This window comes from Gossypium hirsutum, chromosome A03 (assembly GCF_007990345.1).
Source record: "Gossypium hirsutum isolate 1008001.06 chromosome A03, Gossypium_hirsutum_v2.1, whole genome shotgun sequence".
In the NCBI taxonomy this organism is placed as follows: Eukaryota; Viridiplantae; Streptophyta; class Magnoliopsida; order Malvales; family Malvaceae; genus Gossypium; species Gossypium hirsutum.
The window spans coordinates 99,440,220-99,460,318 of NC_053426.1; the positions used below are offsets into that span (position 1 = coordinate 99,440,220).

Genomic DNA, 20,099 nt, shown 5'->3' on the forward strand with positions numbered 1-20,099 from the left:
AAAGTACAAATTATAACTCGTATATTTTTCTTTTCGTGTCTTCTACCCATGGCTCCAATCCAGAGATGTTTTTAAAAAGTAATAGAGAACAAAGTCTAACGACCACTGCAATATCTATCCATTTTTATATAATTGAGATACCTTCAAAAAGAAATGTTGAAAATGGGCCCTCAAAAAGGACATCACTACTCACAAATCTCTTATTTAGTTTTAACCACTTACAAACTCTAATCCACATTCTATTATAACCATAAACCATCTAATTTTCATACTTCCCCAACCACAAAAACTTTCATCACTCGCCAATTCCTCTGCTGCTTTTTTATGAAAATTATGACTCACTCATTTTTTAATTGGTATAATAACACATTTAAATCCTCAATTTGGCCGTAATTCTAAATAAGTCAACAAATTTAGTATACATTTACAAATTCTATCAATTTAATCCTTAACAAATTTTAATCATATATCAAAATAGCTATAATAAACTCAAATGAAATTATAAACGCAGCAAAATAGACTCGATGCTCTATTCTTCACATCAAATATAATCACATTCCAATTCCTTCAATAATATTCATTAGCTACAATAAACTCAAATGGATATCCTGATAGACACAAAAATAATAACTCAAAATATATATCCTAACTAAAATATAAAATAAAAAATATATATTACTTGCCAAACAAAACCTATATATTTTTAAAAGTTATGACTATTAACACAATATATATAAATTTAAAAGCTAAATTTATTATTATACCAATTTTTTAAAATACAATCTCACCCTTTTGTCAAACACTTCGATTAAAATGGACAAAAGAAAAACCAAACATATTAAATTACCACTTTGGAAGTTTTAAAAGCTAAGCGACAGAAAAAAGAAACTTAACATGATTCGATGATTTCTTATTTTAAAATTAAATTTTCATTAATAACTGAAAATTGTGAAATAGGAAAATTTGGACTATATAATAGCTAAAAAAGTAAAATATGAAGATCATTGAAAACGTAATATGAAATATCTGCTAAAAAACCTTATAATGTATAATTTTAAAACTTACTATTTAGCACAATACTCCTTCACATCAAAGGCAATTATGTTAAAAATCTGCCTAGTATTCAAGCCTCAAATCAGTAGGTTTTCATTCAAGGTTAGGGCATGCATTTTAAAAGTCATGTTATGCCTCATTCCTTTTCCGGCATAACTTTTCAGCCCAGTTCCAATATCTAGCCAAGTGTTCTAAAAGTAGTGGACAGATTGCATTAATCCCACTTTGGATAAAAAAAGGATAAGTCTGGATGCATTATACATCCTATCATACCTTATCATACAAGTCCTTTGAGAAGAGAAGAGTAATGACCCTATGACACTGGTTGCTGCTGATGGTTCTCTTCAATCTTTCACCAGCTGATTGCTGCCTTCATCAGTTCTTTAAAAACAGGGGATTCTGGAAGATAACAGGGAAACAGTGACTGGTAGCTTACAAAGAAGGGGCAAATATAGCCAGCTAAGCTAACAAAACTTGTGCTTTAGTCTATAAAACTCTTTATCAAATGCGTAATTACAGCATAACCAAATGTCATCTAATTAGGTGAGCTTCTTCCCTTTCTATGTCCTCTTGATCTTTGAAAATGTTCCTGTCTCTGAGAAGTAAGTACTTTGAGTTCCACTGCCAAGCTGATGTGCATGAGCTTGAGGATTTGTGAGCTCAATCCCCTGATGAACAAAAAATGCCAATCATTACCCACACGAACAAAAATATAATGTCTGCTTGATCCATGTCAAAAGAAGTTCAAACTAAGACTTTTGCCAACTTTTCTCCTATTCTACATAGAAAATAGAGAAAACAATCATCACAAATTACAGTCCTAAATTTTAGAATGATCAATGTTACATATAAACATAAAGCCAATCAGCCACATATCAGAAGTTAACCCTCTAAAGTTTGTTAAACCTCGAACACATGCACACATGCTACTACCTAAAAATTAAAAATATGTCATGTGCTTTCATAACCAGAAACCTGACCTTGTTCCCTCAGTCTTCCACATCTCCAGAACTCTTTCTTACAATTTAAGTCAACAATGCAAAAATGCCAACCAAAAGATATAGTAATAACCTAAACTTTACACTATTTAGACTCCTAGGTTCTAACCCTTTCTTGCACCTAATAAAGCCATGTACGCAAACTTCTCAAATCTTTCCTATGTCAAATATGTCAAAATAAAAACAACATATACTGACATCCCTTCAGCTCATGGTCAAATTAGAAGAAGCCATATATACCTGCACAGGTGTGAATGCCAAACTTGAAGTCAGCCCAGAGGTGGCACCACTGCTTCCGTAATTCTTTTCCTTGAACCTGAAGTGAAGGAAAAAGTGTATCACCCAGGAGATCAACATGCAAGGTTGAATTTGAGAGATGAACAGCAAAAATACTAAATTAAGCTAACCGATTAAGGGGAAAAAAAAGAACAGGAGAACCTACTTCTTAGCAACTTTGGCTGCAAGTTTGCTCTGACCAATTGAAACACGCAGTTTGCCACTCCCAGCCTGACCAAGCATTCCATAACCTTCACCTAGTCCATCACCTAATATCAAAAGGGAAATGAACAGTCAGAAAGCCGTGGGAAATAGGTTAAGTTCTTCTTAGTTGATAAATAGATTCTAGAAACTGCTCCATGAAAGTAACTCCTCAAGAGAATATACAGAACTAGACATTTCATTAAAGAAGGTAGTTAAGCATTATCGTATTTACATAATCAGAGGTTACAAGCCTATTGAAGACCCAAAACATGGTTTTTGAGTTCAAGCATCATTAAAGAAAAAAAAAAAGAAAAACTAAAAATGATTCTTCAGAAATTAGAAAAATCAAAGTTCACCTAAAGAGCTTTCCTCAGGTACTCCAAATTGCATCCTGTTCGCTAGCTTCCTCATATCTGTTATAGCATACCTGAAAATAACATACATAGATATAAGAAAAATGCAGAATGCACAAACAAATTGCTGGAAAAAAATTTTAAAAGAAAAAAACAAACATTTCAATGATAATCCAAATAACAGAACTACCTTTCTTTCATCTTCCTTAAGCGACGACCACCCCTCTTTTTCTTAGGTTCAGAATCAGGAACAGGAAGTGGTTTAGGCTGCTTTGCAGGAGGTGGTTCTTGCCATTTTTCAATTTTCTTATGAATTTCTTCCTTTAAGGTTTTTCCAGCATTCCCTAAAGGATCCCCTCTAGTAGAGTCTATACGTGCTGCAAGAGTTGCTTTAGAAGCCAAGAGACGACAAGCACGACTCCTCAAAGCAGGGGGTGTAGTTTGAAAAATCTCTGTCTGTTCAATATACCCAACACGAAACTGTGACGTTGCAGTGGAAAACCCTGCAAGGGTCTTTTTCTTCGCACCAAGCAGCTGAACATTACAAGCAGGCATCTTAGCTAATGCTGAAAGACCGCCAGCAGTACCCATAAGTTTAGCAGCAACAGCACTTCCAACAATAGTAGAAAGATTTGGTGCAATATATCCCATTCTACTTTCTACAAACTCAAGAACCTTCTTCTTTGCAGTATCCAGAGCCAGAGCACGATCACACGCATCAACAGTTTTCTGGAGAACATCTTCAGGAAGTGGCTTGCCACTGGTAGTTGATGCTGTAACTGAAACAACCATAATGATAGCTGAAGGCAAAAGCCCTTCCAAATCCACAAGGGTTAAATCCATCTCATTGCCAATCTTTTTCACCACACGAGCATAATCAATTGGATGATGCACAAGCGATTCAAGCTCAGGAAACTTCAATCGGTACTTATCACGTATAAAATTATGGATAATAACAATCTCATTCTCGATATCAACTGATAGTCCATTACAGTCCACAATCAGCTGATACTCAGGATCATCTTCCAGTACCATGCCCTGATTTGATATATGAGAACCCTTCTCGAGCGCATCTTCCACTTTCTGCATAATATCAATGTATCTCTGACTTTTTTGCAATTTGGAAACACTGTCCAGATCATCGTAGTTAAGCGTTTCGATATCCGCGAGGTCACCATCAATATCTTCTTCCATGTTTGCGACATCATTATTTTCTTCCTCCTGAAAGAATGATATGAACATTACGATTCAGATTAAGTATCGAATAAAAAAAAAAGAGGCTGAAACTCAAAATAGAAAAGGTAAGTATAGTTTCAACTCACCAGAACATCGGCTTCGTTGTCTGATAATTCATCAAGGTCCGCAAGGAATGAATCAGCTAAAGTTGCCTGAAAATTACAACCAAGTAAAAGAACAGACAGCTAGATGCAATTATTTTATTGAAAGAAAAGTGTTATAATTCCAGAAGAAAAAAAAAGTAGAGTAATTAGAGAAAGGAAAACTAACCATCTGACGTTTTCGCGAGGAGCCTTCTAGGGTTTAACCCAAAATCGAAGAGAATAAACGAAAACAAGTTGAAAATTAAAATTTCCTAAATAGAATAATGAAGGAACCCTAATCGGAGAAAAGAAGAGCAAATAAACGAACATTTGGGAGATAGCGAAAATAATTTATAGGGAAACTTCTTGAACATGCTATCGAGTCGGCTTTTGTATGGGCTAGACATTCTATTCCTATGTTGGCCCGAAATCATTTATGCTTTAATCCATCTTGGTAAAAATTTCATGCTCATCTATTTTTTCAAAAATTGTATATATAGATAGTATTTAAAAAGCCACCAGTAATTGGATTTGTCGGTAAGTGCGGTATGTTTTGGTGATCATCGTAGTTGTTAATTTGAGTATTTGAATTACTCTTTTTAATTCTTACATAGTGTTTGAAAAGTTGTTTAATAATTGAATTATAATTGGCGGATTTTATTGAGAATTTGGTATAATTGGAGTATTCTAATTCTTAAAGCGTGAGTGAGAATCGGAGTAATTATGCAGATAATTACACTCAATTTTAATTTTAAAAAAATATTTTGTTACAAGTTTAAGTTATAAATTTTTATATTATAAGCATGAACATATATAAGTGTTTAGGACGATTATAATCAAAGATTTATTATATTATAAATCTTAAAAATTTATATTATAACATAATTTATGTGTATTTTATAAAGTTATAATAAAAATTATATTACTTAAGTCTTAATTTTTTTAATGTTAGGACAATAAAATTTATTATAAAAAATAATCTAATGTTATATAAGTGTATATTATATTTATTTATAAAAAATTATAGTAAAAAAATGGATTTAAATTATTTATGTGTCGATGCTATATATTATAAAAATAATATGCTTATTCGTAAAAAAATGTTATAATTTTATAAAATTATGATAAAAAATTATATTATTTATAAGAAATGTTATGAAAAGTAACAGCTCAGTTTTATCTAAATCAGAACAGTGGTTTCGGAACTACAAATTCGAGGTCAAAAAATTATTTTAATATTATTTTTGGTGTTTATAGCATGTGAATATATATGTGTTAAAGTTTCGTGAAATAATTTTAGCGTTTGAATGCTTAATTTGAGAAAAAGGACTTAACTACGTAAAATGCAAAAAGTTGCATTTTATTTATTTAAGGTGTTTAATTGCTATGATTTATTAAACCAAAAGTCCTTATGATGATATTAAACCATTTAATAGTTTATGGATGATAATGGCATAGTATTTGGTGCTATTATTAATGTTTATTAAGGTTAAAATTGGTATTTAGTATTTAAATGATATATATTAATAAAACAAAGTAAAATTCATGCCTCATTATCATCTTTTTAACCGAATTTAGAAGAAGAGCAAGAAGAACTAGGGTTCTTCATTCGGCTAGGCATATTTAAGCAATCAAAGTATGGTTTTAGCTCTGTTTTTTATTATTTTTACATTTTTGAGATCGTTGTTTTGTATTCTAGCTAGCACATGCCTTAATTTTTGAAGTTGTTAATGATTTTTTGAAGTGCCATTGATGAATGCTTGAGCTTTTGAATGTTTTATGATGAAAAATGAATATTTGTTGATAATTATACAAGTTTTGTTAAGTGATTTTGAGTAAAAATGCCTATTAGGGGTTTAATTGTGAAAAGTATAAATTGAGGGGTTGAAATGTGAAAAAATGAAAGAGCTAGGCTGTTAAGGACCTATATGAAATTCTTCTAGGCTTGGGTTTAATAAAATTTGTAACACCCTTCGCCCGTATCTGACGCCAGGACAGGGTTCGAGGTGTTACCTGACTTGAACTCAATCAACTATATAAAATCGAGCCATAAAATTTTGATCAATTTAAAACTTTTCGTTTCACAAAAATTTTGTCCCTTAAACGGGCTCACGAGACCCAAAACATACATTAGAGACGATTCGGGACTAAACCGAGAACTTAAGAAAAACTTAAAAAATTCATGCTTTAAGGTTCTACACGCCCGTGTGAATATAGACCGTATAGTCACACACGCCTGCGTGACTTGAGACACGCCCGTGCCTTTATCCCATGTACAACACTGACTTTAAAACACGGCCATGACATACGCCCGTGTGCCTACCCGTGTGGACAAATACAAGGCTATTTTCCAAGCCATTTTGTCACACTCACAACACATGCGCGCATACTTATACAATAACATACAACATGGCAAAATTAGGTACTTAAACATTCCTAACATATCATGATTATGGCAATTTCACATGCAATAGATATCATAGATTTTACTCACATCTTTACCACATTCATGCTATAATCATTATAAACTCATCACGTAACACCATAGCACATACATGCATAATTAAAATGGATTTATAGCCACATAGTCAAAATAGGCCAACACATATGGTTAAAGTCATATCACATACTCTAATATTTAAACTCCTATACATGCCATAGACTCAAAGTACTTGAAATCACTACACCAATAGCGTTAGCTTGACAGTGTGATAATATCTCCGACGAACTCCAACCCGAGCAAACCTGACAACCCTAAAGAACATGGGAAAGGAAGGGAGAGTAAGCTTTACGCTTAGTAAGTTCATATGAAAACAATAAGCAACTCATTAACAAGTTTTATCAATGTTTACAACATAATCACAAATTCACTACAAGTTGTCTTCCTGAGCAACAGTCACTAAATTATTTATAACTGGAGCTACGAAACTCAAAATCAATTGCCGTTAATTTTCCCTGAAAATATACTCATATATCTTCCATCCATAAAATTTTTAGAATTTTTGGTTTGACCAATCAATACCAGATTTTTCTTAAAATTTTCCCTATTTCACCGTTTGACTAATTTGACCACTCTTCACTACGAATCAAATTTCTCATTGTACAGAATTAAAAATATGTTCTCGTTGATTTCATTTGAAACTAGACTCATTAAGGAGTCTACGCATATAAATTTTATCTTATAACCATTTTTGTACAAATTATAATGATTTTCTAAAAACAGAACAGGGGACCCTGAAATCATTTGACTCTATCCCACGCCACTTCAAATATCTCATTATCAGCAATTCTTTTGCTTACACGGTTTCTTTTATAAGAAACTAGACTCATTAAGATTTAATTATATAATTTATTCAGCTTCTAAATCAACTCCCAAAATTTATGGTGATTTTCCAAAATCACATTATTGCTGTTGTCCCAAGCAGATTTATTACAAATTTACTCTTTCACACATTCTTTGCATTCACATTATTTAAACATGTATATCACCAATCAATTTCATCACATATCTATAATTTCACTTAAGCATAATCTCAATACAATACATCATGCTCAATGATTCGCACACAACCGTTCAAATTAGCAATTATAAGATGGTTCCGCACATAGCCCACCCTTATCGATAATTTACGATGGTTTTACCCTTACTCACATATATGACATAGGCATTTTCACCTATGCTTCTCATTTCACATTCATGATTCAATTCCAATCGATCTAACATGCATAAGTATATATCACATACCTGGCCAACTTAATGTATTGAACGAATTCAATTGCCGATTTAACACAAGGTCTCATAGTCTTAGACTTTTATCAAATCACCGGCATTTAGCCTGCTAGATTTTAAACCCGAATTCATCACCGGCACGAAGCCTGCTAGACTTTAAGTCTGAACTTATTCACCGGCATTTCGCCTGCTAGGCTTGAAGCCCGATATCATTTCACCGGCATTATAGCCTGCTAGGCCCGAAGCTCGATAATATTATTCACCAGCTTAAAGCTTGCTAGGCTCAAAGCCCGAATATCACCATTATAAAGTCGTCTCATAAACAATTAATATAATATAGCATGTATACCTATTCACTTTACTCTATTTAATCATTCAATCACAATTTATAATTGCCCTTTGAATCATTCGATATTTTGCACACGAAGTGTCATTCTCAATATCTCACACACTAAGTGCCATTCTCAATATTTCGTACACTAAGTGCCATTCTCAATATTTCGTACACTGAGTACCATATTTGATTGCCCCGCACACTAAGTGTCACATTTTGTCGATATGTCGTCAGATATTAAAATATTCACGTATATACAATTTATACGATATTAAAGCATTAGAAACATAAATTTAACAATGCTTATTGCATACGAACTTACCTTGTTCGCGGTAACGATAAATTAGATCGACGAATCCGATACTTCGTTTTTCCCTCGATATAGACTCGTACGAGGCTTAACTTGATCTAAATCACTTCATGCAAATGCCGAAACTAAGGAAGCTTCAATGGCTTTCTTTTCTCCTCCATATTCGGCCAAGAGATAAAATTTGCATGGCCATTTTATGTTTTATGTTTATTTAATACATTTTAATATTCCATTTACCTTTTTGTCCTTTGTAATAATACATAATTTCATATATGCCAAACCACCAATCTCAACTATCATAAAGTAATGGTTTAATTGATAAATAGGGACTTATACTTTAGTAAAACATAGAAAATAAACACTTAAACAATTAGAATGCAACTTTTGCATTTTACGCGATTTAGTCCTTTTTACTTAATTAACTATCGAAACGATAAAATTTTTCAAGGAAACTTTAATACCATCTTTTTGCCACTCCGTAAATATTTATAAAAATATTTACGACTCGGTTTATAGAAATGAGGTCCCGATTGTGACACCTCTAAATTGACCCTAGTCGGAAAGCGATTTCGGGACCGCTAAACCGAGTCACCAAATTATTTGAATATGATATTTATTGTCTAAAATATGTGAATATGAATGTGTGAAAGTTTTAAGCTTCGATTTAGTTAATTGCATGTGAATTTAGTTAATAGGACTTATGTATGACACTTTTAAAATGTGATAGTTAATCTATAAGGATCAATTAATGCATGTCATATGAATAAAGGGTTTGCATGTCAAATATCCATTATTAATGAGTAGTGGCCGGCCATGGATGGGTCATTGATGATAATATGAATTCTTTTATTAGCACTATGAGTTTAGAAAATAAAAGAATGAATTAAGAATGATAAAACATGAGGTGAGTGGGAGGAGAAACCAAAGTTGTCTCCCCCTTACTCCCCATTGCCGTGACTAGTGAAAGAGGAGAAAAACAAAGTTCTTTCTTTGTTGTTCAACTTGGCCGAATAGAAGAAGCAAAGGAGGGGAAGAAAATTCGGTCACTTGAATCCTTAGGAAGGTTAGTACATTGTGTTGAAATTGTGAAATAATTACTTGTTTTAGGTAAATTATCATGGTTCTTGCTTAGCCCATGCAAAAATTTCCACTAATGATGGGTGAATAGAGCCTTCGGCTAAGGTTATAAGGGAAGAAATTTTGATTGCTTTACTTGAATCTTGATGATGAATGTATTGGGGAAAGAACTTGGTCTTTCTAAAAATATGAATGGTTAAAGTTCATACTAGTAATAGCCGAATTAAAGAATGCTTGATGTCATGAGAAAATGCTGTTCATGTTAATTGGATGAGAAAGGGTAGTTGGGTGAAGTAGAGTCTAGCAAATGAGCACATATGTGCACTAGTTGCTAAATGAAGAAAAATCGGCTAACAAGGGAGTACTAAGGCCGAATATGATTTTGAATATTAGTGGTGTAGTTGCCGAATTTGAACTATGAAGTTATTGAGTAATGTGTGTGTTTTAAGTGATAGAATTGAGTGAATGCTTGGAATGTGATATATATGAATTATGTGTTAAATTAAGGTTTGCTAAGCTAGCTATTAAGATGAAGTGCAAATGTTAGTATTTGATTGCTAGTGTATATATGTGTACTAGCCGAGCTTTGAATTTAAATAATGGTTGGAGCACCATGTGTTGTAATAAGATTATTTGAGTGAAATCATAGATATTTATATGATGAATTCGATTGTGGATATACATGCTTAAACAAGATGCACACATGAATGAATAGATAGCTTGGTGTTGCATATATTCGGTCATAAAGGTGCACATGAGGAAATGTTAGATTAATTGTATTAAATTGCTCAATGTGATTAAAAATGCGTATGACCATTTTGTGTTTGAGCTAAAGGTGGCCATATGACCTATCAAACTCCTTGTCATATTCGGCCATAAGCTAGCATAATGAGACTTTAATAAGTTAAATTTGTTTGAATTAGCTCAAGAGCTTAGAGGACCAAAGTTGGATAAGGGAAGGGAAAAAGTGATCGAATAGCCGCCGAGATCGTTCGACCACATCCGAGGTAAGTTTTAAGTGATTAAATGTTGAGTAAATTCAATCATAATAGGACATAATGAGTTGATTTAATAAGATATGATGTGGCCATGATATGTCTTAAACTCAAATGGTAAGTTCATAAGTGTTTGGACTTGGAAATTTAAGAGCAAATTGTAATAATTTGCTTTGGACAGCAGCAGTAACGTGATTTTAGAAAATCACTATAAATTGTTGGTGTGGAATTATAGGCTGAATAAAATATGTAATCAAAGCTTAGTTAGTCTAGTTTCTTATAAAAGAGACCGTGGAAGCAAAGAAATTTCCTATAAAGAGATATTTAAAGTTGTGTGGGACAGTGTCAGAATGACTCTGAAATCCCCTGTTCTGTTTTTGGAAAATCATTATAATTTGTACAAAAATGGTTATAAGATAAGATTTATATGCTTAGACTCCTTAATGAGTCTAGTTTCAAATGAAATCAAATAGAACACATTATGAATTCTGTACAATGAAAAATTTGATTCGTAGTGAAGAGTGGTCAGATTAGTTAAACAGTGAAACAGGGGAAACTTTAAGAAAAATCTGGTACTTATTGGCCAAACCTAAAATTCTGGAAATTTTATGGATGGAAGATATACGAGTTTATATTCAGGGAAAATTAACGGCAAGTGATTTGGAGTTTTGTAGCTCCAGTTATAAATAATTTAGTGACTATTGCTCAGGAAAACAACTCGTAGTGAATATGTGATTTTGTTGTAAATATGGATAAAACTTGTTTTAGTTGCTCATAAGCTATTGATTAAACCCATACGTGAATTCTAAATCGTGATATTGTAAAATGATATATGAGTGCTAGACGGATCTTCGATATTAAAATTTGTGAAATTGTAAGTTTATGAGTATTCGAATATGAAATGATAGTATGGCGTGAAATTGAATTATTCATTGGAAAATGATTGGTGTAGATTCGGCCAAGACAAAGTGTATACATGATAGTATATGTGGTATGTGAAGTATATTTGGATAATTGTGATGTGATTACATGAAAATTTATATTTTGATTTAGGATTTTATGTGATGAATGTGAATGTGTATATATGTGATAAGGCCGAATGGCCAATGTGATGAATGTGAGCATGCATATGTGTGATAAGGCTGAATGGCCAATGTGGTGAATATGAACATGTATATATGTGATAAGGCCGAATGGCCAATGTGATGAATGTGAGCATGCATATGTGTGATAAGGCCGAATGGCCAATGTGGTGAATATGAACATGCATATATGTGATAAGGCCGAATGGCCTATGTGATGAATGTGAACATGCATATATGTGATGAGGCCGAATGGCCAATGTGATGAATGTGAGCATGCATATATATGATAAGGTCGAATGGCCAATGTGATGAATGTGAGCATGCATATGTGTGATAAGGCCGAATGGCCAATGTGGTGAATATGAACATGCATATATGTGGTAAAGCCGAATGGCTAGTGTGAAATATGTAGGCGATGTGCGTATATTGTGGCCGAACGACCAAATGTGAAAGGTGTGTATTATTAGATATTTGATGAGGCAAATGAATTACAAATATGACAGTCGATGTGAATGTTGTAACATGTGATTAAATGTACATGAAACTTGGAAATATATTCCGGGTGAGACCCGATGACTACGTGTGGAGAGTATGTCCGGGTAAGACCCAATGACTACGTGTGGAGATTTTGCCCGGGTAAGACCCGATGACTACCTGTGGAGATTTTGTCCGGGTAAGACCCGATAACTTCGTGTGGAGATTTCGTCCGAGCTAAAGGTCTCGCCGATAATCCGAGTAGAGGTTAAAGCTATAAGACTTCGTAATAAGAATTGCTTATAAATATATTCAATGCGAAAGGTTAAACAGGTATGTACTCCAAGTTTATATGTGAGCTTGATTTGAACTAAATCATAAGGTAGTTATGTGATGCATACGAGAGCAATCTATGAGACTATTCCTATGATTATGTGACATCGGATCAGTGTGAGAGGTTATGTGAAATCATACGATATATCTATGTCACATGAGCTCACTTTTATGTGAAAGTTTATCTGCCTATTGTATATGATGAGATGTGCATATTCGGAAAAGGGATGGTATGCCCGAAGGAAGAGTGAAATAAAAATACGAACAACTATGTTATAATTTGATTGTTATCTGTTGACACTGCTTAAAACTTACTAAGCATTGTAATGCTTACTCCGTTTACTCTGTTTCCTCTGTTTTATAGATCTCATTGCGAAGCTACAGGCTCGGGGATCGTCAGCAACTAGTCACACTATCACTATCCACCGCTTGTTACTGTTATGTTTAGAATTATTTTATGGCATGTATAGAATAGACTAGTGGCGGAAGAATATTTTTGGTTAATGTATATAAGCCATGCGAAAATGGCATCTTTTGAATGTTTACTTAGTGAAGTTTAAATTTTACCTCTGGTTGTGCTTAGTACTTATTTAAACGAATGATCTTTATTTCAAGAAAAAGTTCAAAATTTTACTGTTCTGACATGAGTTACAAGTCCGATAATGCCCCTTACCTATTCTGGCGACGGTTACGGGATAGGGGTGTTACACCAATACCTCATTTCCTAAACCCACTTGACCTTAGGGTCATACCACTTGAACTTAATAAATCACTTATAAAACAAATATCACAATATCAAAAATATTTTTAAAATCACAATTAACTCGTAATTATTAAATATAATATTTACAAACCTACTCATCGGATTTGGTGGCCCCGAAACCACTGTTTCGATTAACCCTAAAAACGGGCTGTTACAAAATTTCATGAATTTTGTGTATTTGTGAAATAGAGACTAAATTGTAAAAATGTAAAACTTTTAGGGGCTAAAGTGTAAAAATACCCAAATATGTGTTTGTGGACTGAATTGAATGATTTGATGAATAAATAAGTTAAGTTTGAATGTATATAGATCAAGAACGAAAGAAATCAAAATTAGATCGGGGAAAATAAATGTTATCAAATAGTTGATCCAGTCCGTTTATCCTAAATACAAGGTAAGTTCATATGCAAATAAATATATTTAAATTGAATTATATATGTTTAATTGTCATTAAACTGCTATGAATGCTGAATGATCAAATACGAGCAAGAATCGACAGTGTTACAATATCTGAAAGTTCCGTACGAACTTTAGGAATAGTATAGGATACGAATGTCATGACATTAGGATTAACGAGATGTGATTATGTTTAAGACCATGTCTGGGACATTGGCATCATTATGTGATTACGTGTAAGACCATGTCTGGGATATTGGCATCGTTATTTGATTTCATGTAAGATCATAGCTGGGCTATCGGCATCGATATGTGATAACATGTAAGACCATATCCGAGATTTGGCATTTTACGAGTTATATGTGATTTCCGAGTATCCTTAACAATTCCAAAAGGTTCAATGGGCAAATTCAAGTTGAGAAAGAATATATGAATGAGTTAAGTGACTTAGGTACGTATGAGATTCATACAAGTATTGAAAAGGGAAGTATTTGATGAATTCACTTATGATATTGAATATGTATGCATTGAGAAGGGTTTGTAAGCTAGGTGAAATTGTTGGTAATGGCATATTGTTTTTGTATGTTTATGATTATGATTTGAGTAGTGAAATGGTTGAAGATGAAATGGCATGATTTGTATATGAATTGGCATGTTTTGGTTGCCTATAAGTATATTGAAATGCTATGAAATGTTGTGGTTTAGTTATGGTTGAAGTGGGTGAGAAATGTGACTTAAACCAAGCCTATTTGCGCCCCACACGGTTGAGCACATGGGCGTGTGACTCAACCGTGTGTCTGCTGTAACTTAATTAAACAAGTTAGTGAGTTACACAGCTTAGACACACGAGTGTGTCTACTGGCCGTGTGTGACACACGGCCTGGCACATGGGCGTGTCTTCGGCCGTGTGATGTAAGGTAGTATGTATGCCCTGTTTCCACACGGCTTGTGAAACGGGCGCGTTTGGTGGCCGTGTGAGGCACACGGCCTGTTCACACGGGCGTGTGATCCCTATATGCATGAAAATTTTATGAGTTTTCCAAAATTTTCAAATGTTATCGGTTTAGTCCCGAACCTCTTCCAGACATGTTTTAAGTTCTTGTAGAGCCTTATAAGGGACAATGTGACTATGTTGGATTGATGTTTATGTATTAATGGGTTCTTGGATGAGAATTGTATGTTGTATGTTGTGATTTGATAGGTAATGCCTTGTAACCCTATTCCAGCGACGAATACGGGTTAGGGGTGTTACATGAAAGTTATAGGACACTTTATAAAAATAATTATAAAGGTTAATGTATTATAATTATTATATTGTTTTTTTTACTTAATTTGTATATTATATAAAAAAAGTTATAATAGTTACGATCAGATTGATTCCTTTTAATGAATCGATTCAATATATTTCTTATGTATCCATAGGTGCTATATTGGATTTGAATCAGATTTTGGATCAATCTATCTTGATTGACTGCCTCCATTATGTTATTGCTAGCAAATACCACTATTTTTTTTGGATCTTCCAAATCTTTCCCGTGGGAGGTTCGGACCCTTTTTTTTTCTGATCCTTCGATAAAAAGATTCATTTTCTTCATAAAAAATAGGAGGTAGAGCTGATAAAGATATCTTTTTCGATTCATCCTTTGAGTTGAATACCTCATTCAAGAATTATTTTTGATCCAATCTGCAGGAATCAATAGAAAAGGCAAATCCCTTATAATACACCAGATCTGGCTCGATTATTGATAAAGTGAATAGATCTGTCATTTCTTGAAATCTCTCTTCTGATTCAAAATCGTGGTGTAATGTGTATCCCCTCCTGTTCTGGTCATGGAATAGATGAAATAAATAAAAAAATTGATTTTTGTTCAAGAATGAAATCTTATTAGAACTGCCTAGTTCATCCTTTGGAACCATATCACATCTCGGATCTGATGAAATAGGATGAATTGAGACGGTATTTTGGAAATACGTAATTATCTTGAATATATTAACTATTTCCTTTTTTTCCGATCGCCTGGAAGGGACAAAAGAAATATCTTGTCCTTTTTTCAACAATTTCTGATATCTAGTGGACCACTTAGTAGGGTTTGAGCCCAAATGAAGTTCTGACTATCTATCAGAGAAAAAATTACAGTAAAAGAACATGGATATAAATGATTATGTGTCGATGCTATATATTATAAAAATAATATGCTTATTTGTAAAAAATGTTATAATTTTATAAAATTAAGGAAAAAATTATATTATTTATAAGAAATGTTATGAAAGTTATAGGACACTTTATAAAAAAAATTATAAATGTTAATATATTATAAATAATTATTATATTGTTTTTTACTTAATTTGTACATTATATAAAAAAGTTATAATATAGCATAAATTTTTTTAAAATTAAGTTTATATAAGTTTTTATAATTAAAGTTACAAATTATTTGCACTGTGAACCCAAATTTTATTTGGTAGATGTAATTATGCAAATCTAAAAAATATTTGTTAGAATTTCGACCCGGTTAAGCAACGAACAAGAAAATTGCGGAATAAATTGAGAAATTTAACACACAAATTTAACGTGGAAAAACCCCTCCAAAGAGGATAAAAAACCACGGGCAAAGATAATTTTACTGTAATGACAAAAGAACGAAGAGTACAAAAGATGGAGATAAAAACTAAACCCCAAAAACCCGAAAATAAAGAACCCACAAAACGTAAAGACAAATTTCTCTAAATGTGTTATGAGTTCTAATCTCTAATGGATATGTTTTCTAAGATTGTAAAAAAGCCTATTTATAGGCTAAATTCATAAGTCGAATAATAGTAAAATAATCTAAACTAATCAGTATTTAATTGAAACAAGTAAACAGAGTTTAACTGAAATATTATTTCTCAAATTTGACTGAAAATAAGAGTCATATTTAACAATATTCATACACCATATCGTGGGGTATGATACCATTTGAGAGAATGGAACTAGACACGAGCACCAGAGATGACTCAAGAACTCTTTAATTTGAGACGTTTAAGGCTTCGAAATGTGGTTGAGAAGACATTTGTTATTCTAGAAAAATTTCTCATATTAACATCACTTTAGTATAACATAAAAATAATAATATTTGATCATACTAGCATATTGCATACTTCATACCTTCATTCACATGTATATTTGAGATGATCTATACTTTGAAACGTACAAGGGAAAAAGAGATATTGATAATCACAATGATACAAATTCAAATGATAGATAATATACTCGGTTAAAAACCAACATTTGATGAAAATGAGCTTATATAAATACTAAAGAGGAAATAACCCAACAAATATGAAACACTAGAACAATTAGATAAAATTTGATGGGAATAAATTATATTAAGATCATCCTAAAAAGAGTGCCACGTCATTATATTTTAAAGATAACGAAGTATTATTATACACTAATCTATATCTAATATCTTCTCTAATTTAATTTAACTTTAATTAAATTATTTAAAATAATTAATTTTTTAAATTGTAAACAAATGTTTTTTCTTTTTTTCTTTACAAATTTTAATCAATTTTCTATAAGTTAATACTTTTTTTATTTTTGTGCAACTAATTTTTAAAAAAAATTAATTTTTGTGAAATTTTTTCAATGTCATTGACATATAATTTTGGTAATTATTCATGGTTCATGTTCAAGGTTCTAGTGTTTTGGGTTTTATATTTTGGGTTTAGGGTTCGAGATTTTAGATTCAGAGTTTAAGATTTGGGGTTCAAGGTAAAAAAAAAATCATCAAAATCATTTGTTAATGACATGAAAAAAAATTGTTGAAATGTAATTAAATAATTGAGAAGGGACCATGAATAATATGGTTGGAAGGGTCTATAAAATAATTTCTCTATAGATGAGTATATAATAATAATTTCATGTCTTTAAAATTTGATGATGTGGCAAAATTTTATTGGTGCCTAAAAATCTGATTTTTTTAGGATCATCCTTATGTAAGTTATTTCCAAATTTTATATAACGTTTATTTTTATTTTTATTAGTAATTGTATTATTAACTATTTTTTATTAAAACGATACATATGATTATTTGATTTTGATTTTTGTTGTTTCTTTAGAAATTTTTTTTATCATGCTAATATTTTTTATAATAATCAATTTTTTTAAAATATATATAAAATATGTAACTGTATAATTACAATATGCACTACCTAACATGACATGAGGAATTATAATGTAATTACATCTTGTCAACAAAACACATTTAGAGAATTACAATTCTTTGTAATTACAAAAGAATATGGTTACTACCCTACTAATTACACTTTCAATCAATTACTATGTGCTGTCCAAACAGAACCTTAAGGAGAAATTAAGAATTGAGGTAATTATCAATTACCATATGGTTTTTCTAGCACATGTCAATTATTTTAAGTTTGAAATTTATTTTCATACAAGTTTATAAAAGTTATTTGCATACCATAATAATAAATAATTTTAATTTTAGTACATATATTTATTATTAGATAATAAAAAAACTTTGCTATTGAACACATCTAACTTCAAGTGTTTCACGCAATTTTTGGCTTAACAACAAATTAGGTTTCTAAATGCTATATTATAAATTCTAAGTAAAATTCTAGTATTAGTACTTATACTTTGTAAATATTGTAGATTTAGTTTTTATACTTTTCAAAATTTAAATTTCAATTCTTACTAAATAATAACTATTAAATTCCTTAAGTTAAGTTTTAATATTTCCAGAATCTAACATGGCAAATATATTATCATATGTGTAATTCCATGTTAGCTTGTTATTTCCATGTATTACTCACTAGAAATTCAATTAATAGGTTAACAATTGTTATTTATATCAAGACTGGAATTTCATAATTCAAAAAGTATAGAAACTTTGAATGATCCATTTGGAGAATGTGAACTAAACCTACAATTGTAGGCATAATATAGGACTAGCAATCAAATTTAAACAAAAGAATTTATCTGCTATTATCTGGGTCAAGACTAAAAGTCAAAATTTGAAAAGTACAAAGACTAAAAATGACCAATTCAAAAAATACAATGACTAAAATTGATCAAATTAAAATATAAGGACTAAATCTATAACTTTTACAAAGCCCAAGAACTAATAGTAAAATTTAACCTAAGTTTTATATTATTCTTACATGGAACCCTATTATAAGCTCTATAAAACCTATTGAAGACTTAAAATACCTTTTTGTTACAAAGGTTATATTATAATGTCTATATTATTTTTTTACCTGAACATCTATAATAACAACATAAAACGACCGCAAAGCAAAAAGAAAGAAAAAAATAAGAACACACAGATTTTACTTGAAAACCCTTTCGGGAAAAAAAACTACGGGCAGAGGAGAAGAAAATTCACTAATGTCGAATTCAAATGATACAAGCGGATTTTCGACTACATCTATTTATAAGTTGAAAAACCTTCTTCTAATCAATGTCAAATAGAATCAGTGTAGTAAGGTTGAAACACCTTATTCTAATAAATATCAAATAGAAGAAGTGTACTTCTATACAAATTCCACTTGTGCCACTATATTTTATTTCTTTAACAGGAATTAGATCATACAACTCTAATATAATCAAATTTTTATAAAAAGGGTTATGAATTTGGTGTGTTATTGGATATCCTGGCACAAGTCAAGCACATATTAGGTTTATAAAAGCTATTGTAACCAAATGATTACAAAGTTAGGTTGCACCTCAAATTCCAAATTGCTACGACATGTTGTTTAGAAGAGATTCCAAAATAGGTTAAAATTTGCATCTAGTAATCCACTAATATTATTGCCACCTTCTTGTTAATTATTTTATTTTTCTTATTAATTATTTAAATTATTATATTTTTAGAAAAAAATATAATGTGGTAGATATTGGTTATGCAAATATAAAAAGTTTTATTGCACTATATTGTGAAGTACGATACCATTTGAGAGTAAAAAAGGAATCAGTTTGTTGTATGTCCTATCTTGACATCCCAACTAATAGTCCAAAACAGTCTGGAACTACATAAATTAATAGACAGATTGAAAGTGAGGAAATCAAATAAATAAATGGCACAAAAGATTTGTTAACGCAATTTGGTTAGCAATCCTACTCTATGAAACCTTATTGAGGGAATAATTTTATTCAATAATGGATTAGAAACTCTATTGCCAAGGCTCAATCTATCTTTACACCATGAGATAATTTTAGCCCTAATAAAGAACCCCAATGTTATAATCACTCATCCTAAGGAACCTCATTTACAACAAGATTTACTCTTAAAAGAAGCCCTGAAAACTAGAGTGCAATTAGACCTGTCTATGGGTTATGTTAGATCCGAAAAGTGGGAGGGTTTGGGCAAAATATAGGCCCAAAAAATGGGTTTG

General features: G+C 31.6%; 1 protein-coding gene across 2 annotated transcripts; it reads right to left on the reverse strand.

Moving 5' to 3' along the window:
* Positions 1–1,122: 1,122 nt before the first annotated feature.
* On the reverse strand, positions 1,123–4,673 carry LOC121203024 (U4/U6 small nuclear ribonucleoprotein Prp31 homolog). Of its 2 annotated transcripts, none has more exons than XM_041099860.1 (7): positions 4,391–4,673; positions 4,207–4,272; positions 3,075–4,105; positions 2,888–2,958; positions 2,494–2,596; positions 2,292–2,367; positions 1,123–1,721 (listed from the first exon to the last, which is right to left on the reverse strand). In XM_041099860.1, the coding sequence occupies exons 1-7, from the start codon at positions 4,391–4,393 to the stop codon at positions 1,614–1,616; spliced, it is 1,458 nt and encodes a 485-aa protein (XP_040955794.1). In that variant the 5' UTR covers positions 4,394–4,673; the 3' UTR covers positions 1,123–1,613. The 2 variants fall into 2 exon arrangements, with proteins under 2 accessions (XP_040955794.1, XP_040955789.1); XM_041099855.1 differs by having other exon boundaries at positions 4,207–4,305; positions 4,391–4,561.
* Between the last annotated feature and the right edge of the window lie 15,426 nt (positions 4,674–20,099).

What these genes read in the sequence shown, in the direction of transcription:
- LOC121203024 (XM_041099855.1), bottom strand. An exon ending in TTAAGGAAGATGAAAGAAAG is followed by an intron (nt 2,959 to 3,074) that starts GTAGTTCTGTTA and finishes TGTTATTTTCAG; the next exon opens with GTATGCTATAACAGATATGA. An exon ending in GCAGCCAAAGTTGCTAAGAA is followed by an intron (nt 2,368 to 2,493) that starts GTAGGTTCTCCT and finishes CCTTCACTTCAG; the next exon opens with GTTCAAGGAAAAGAATTACG.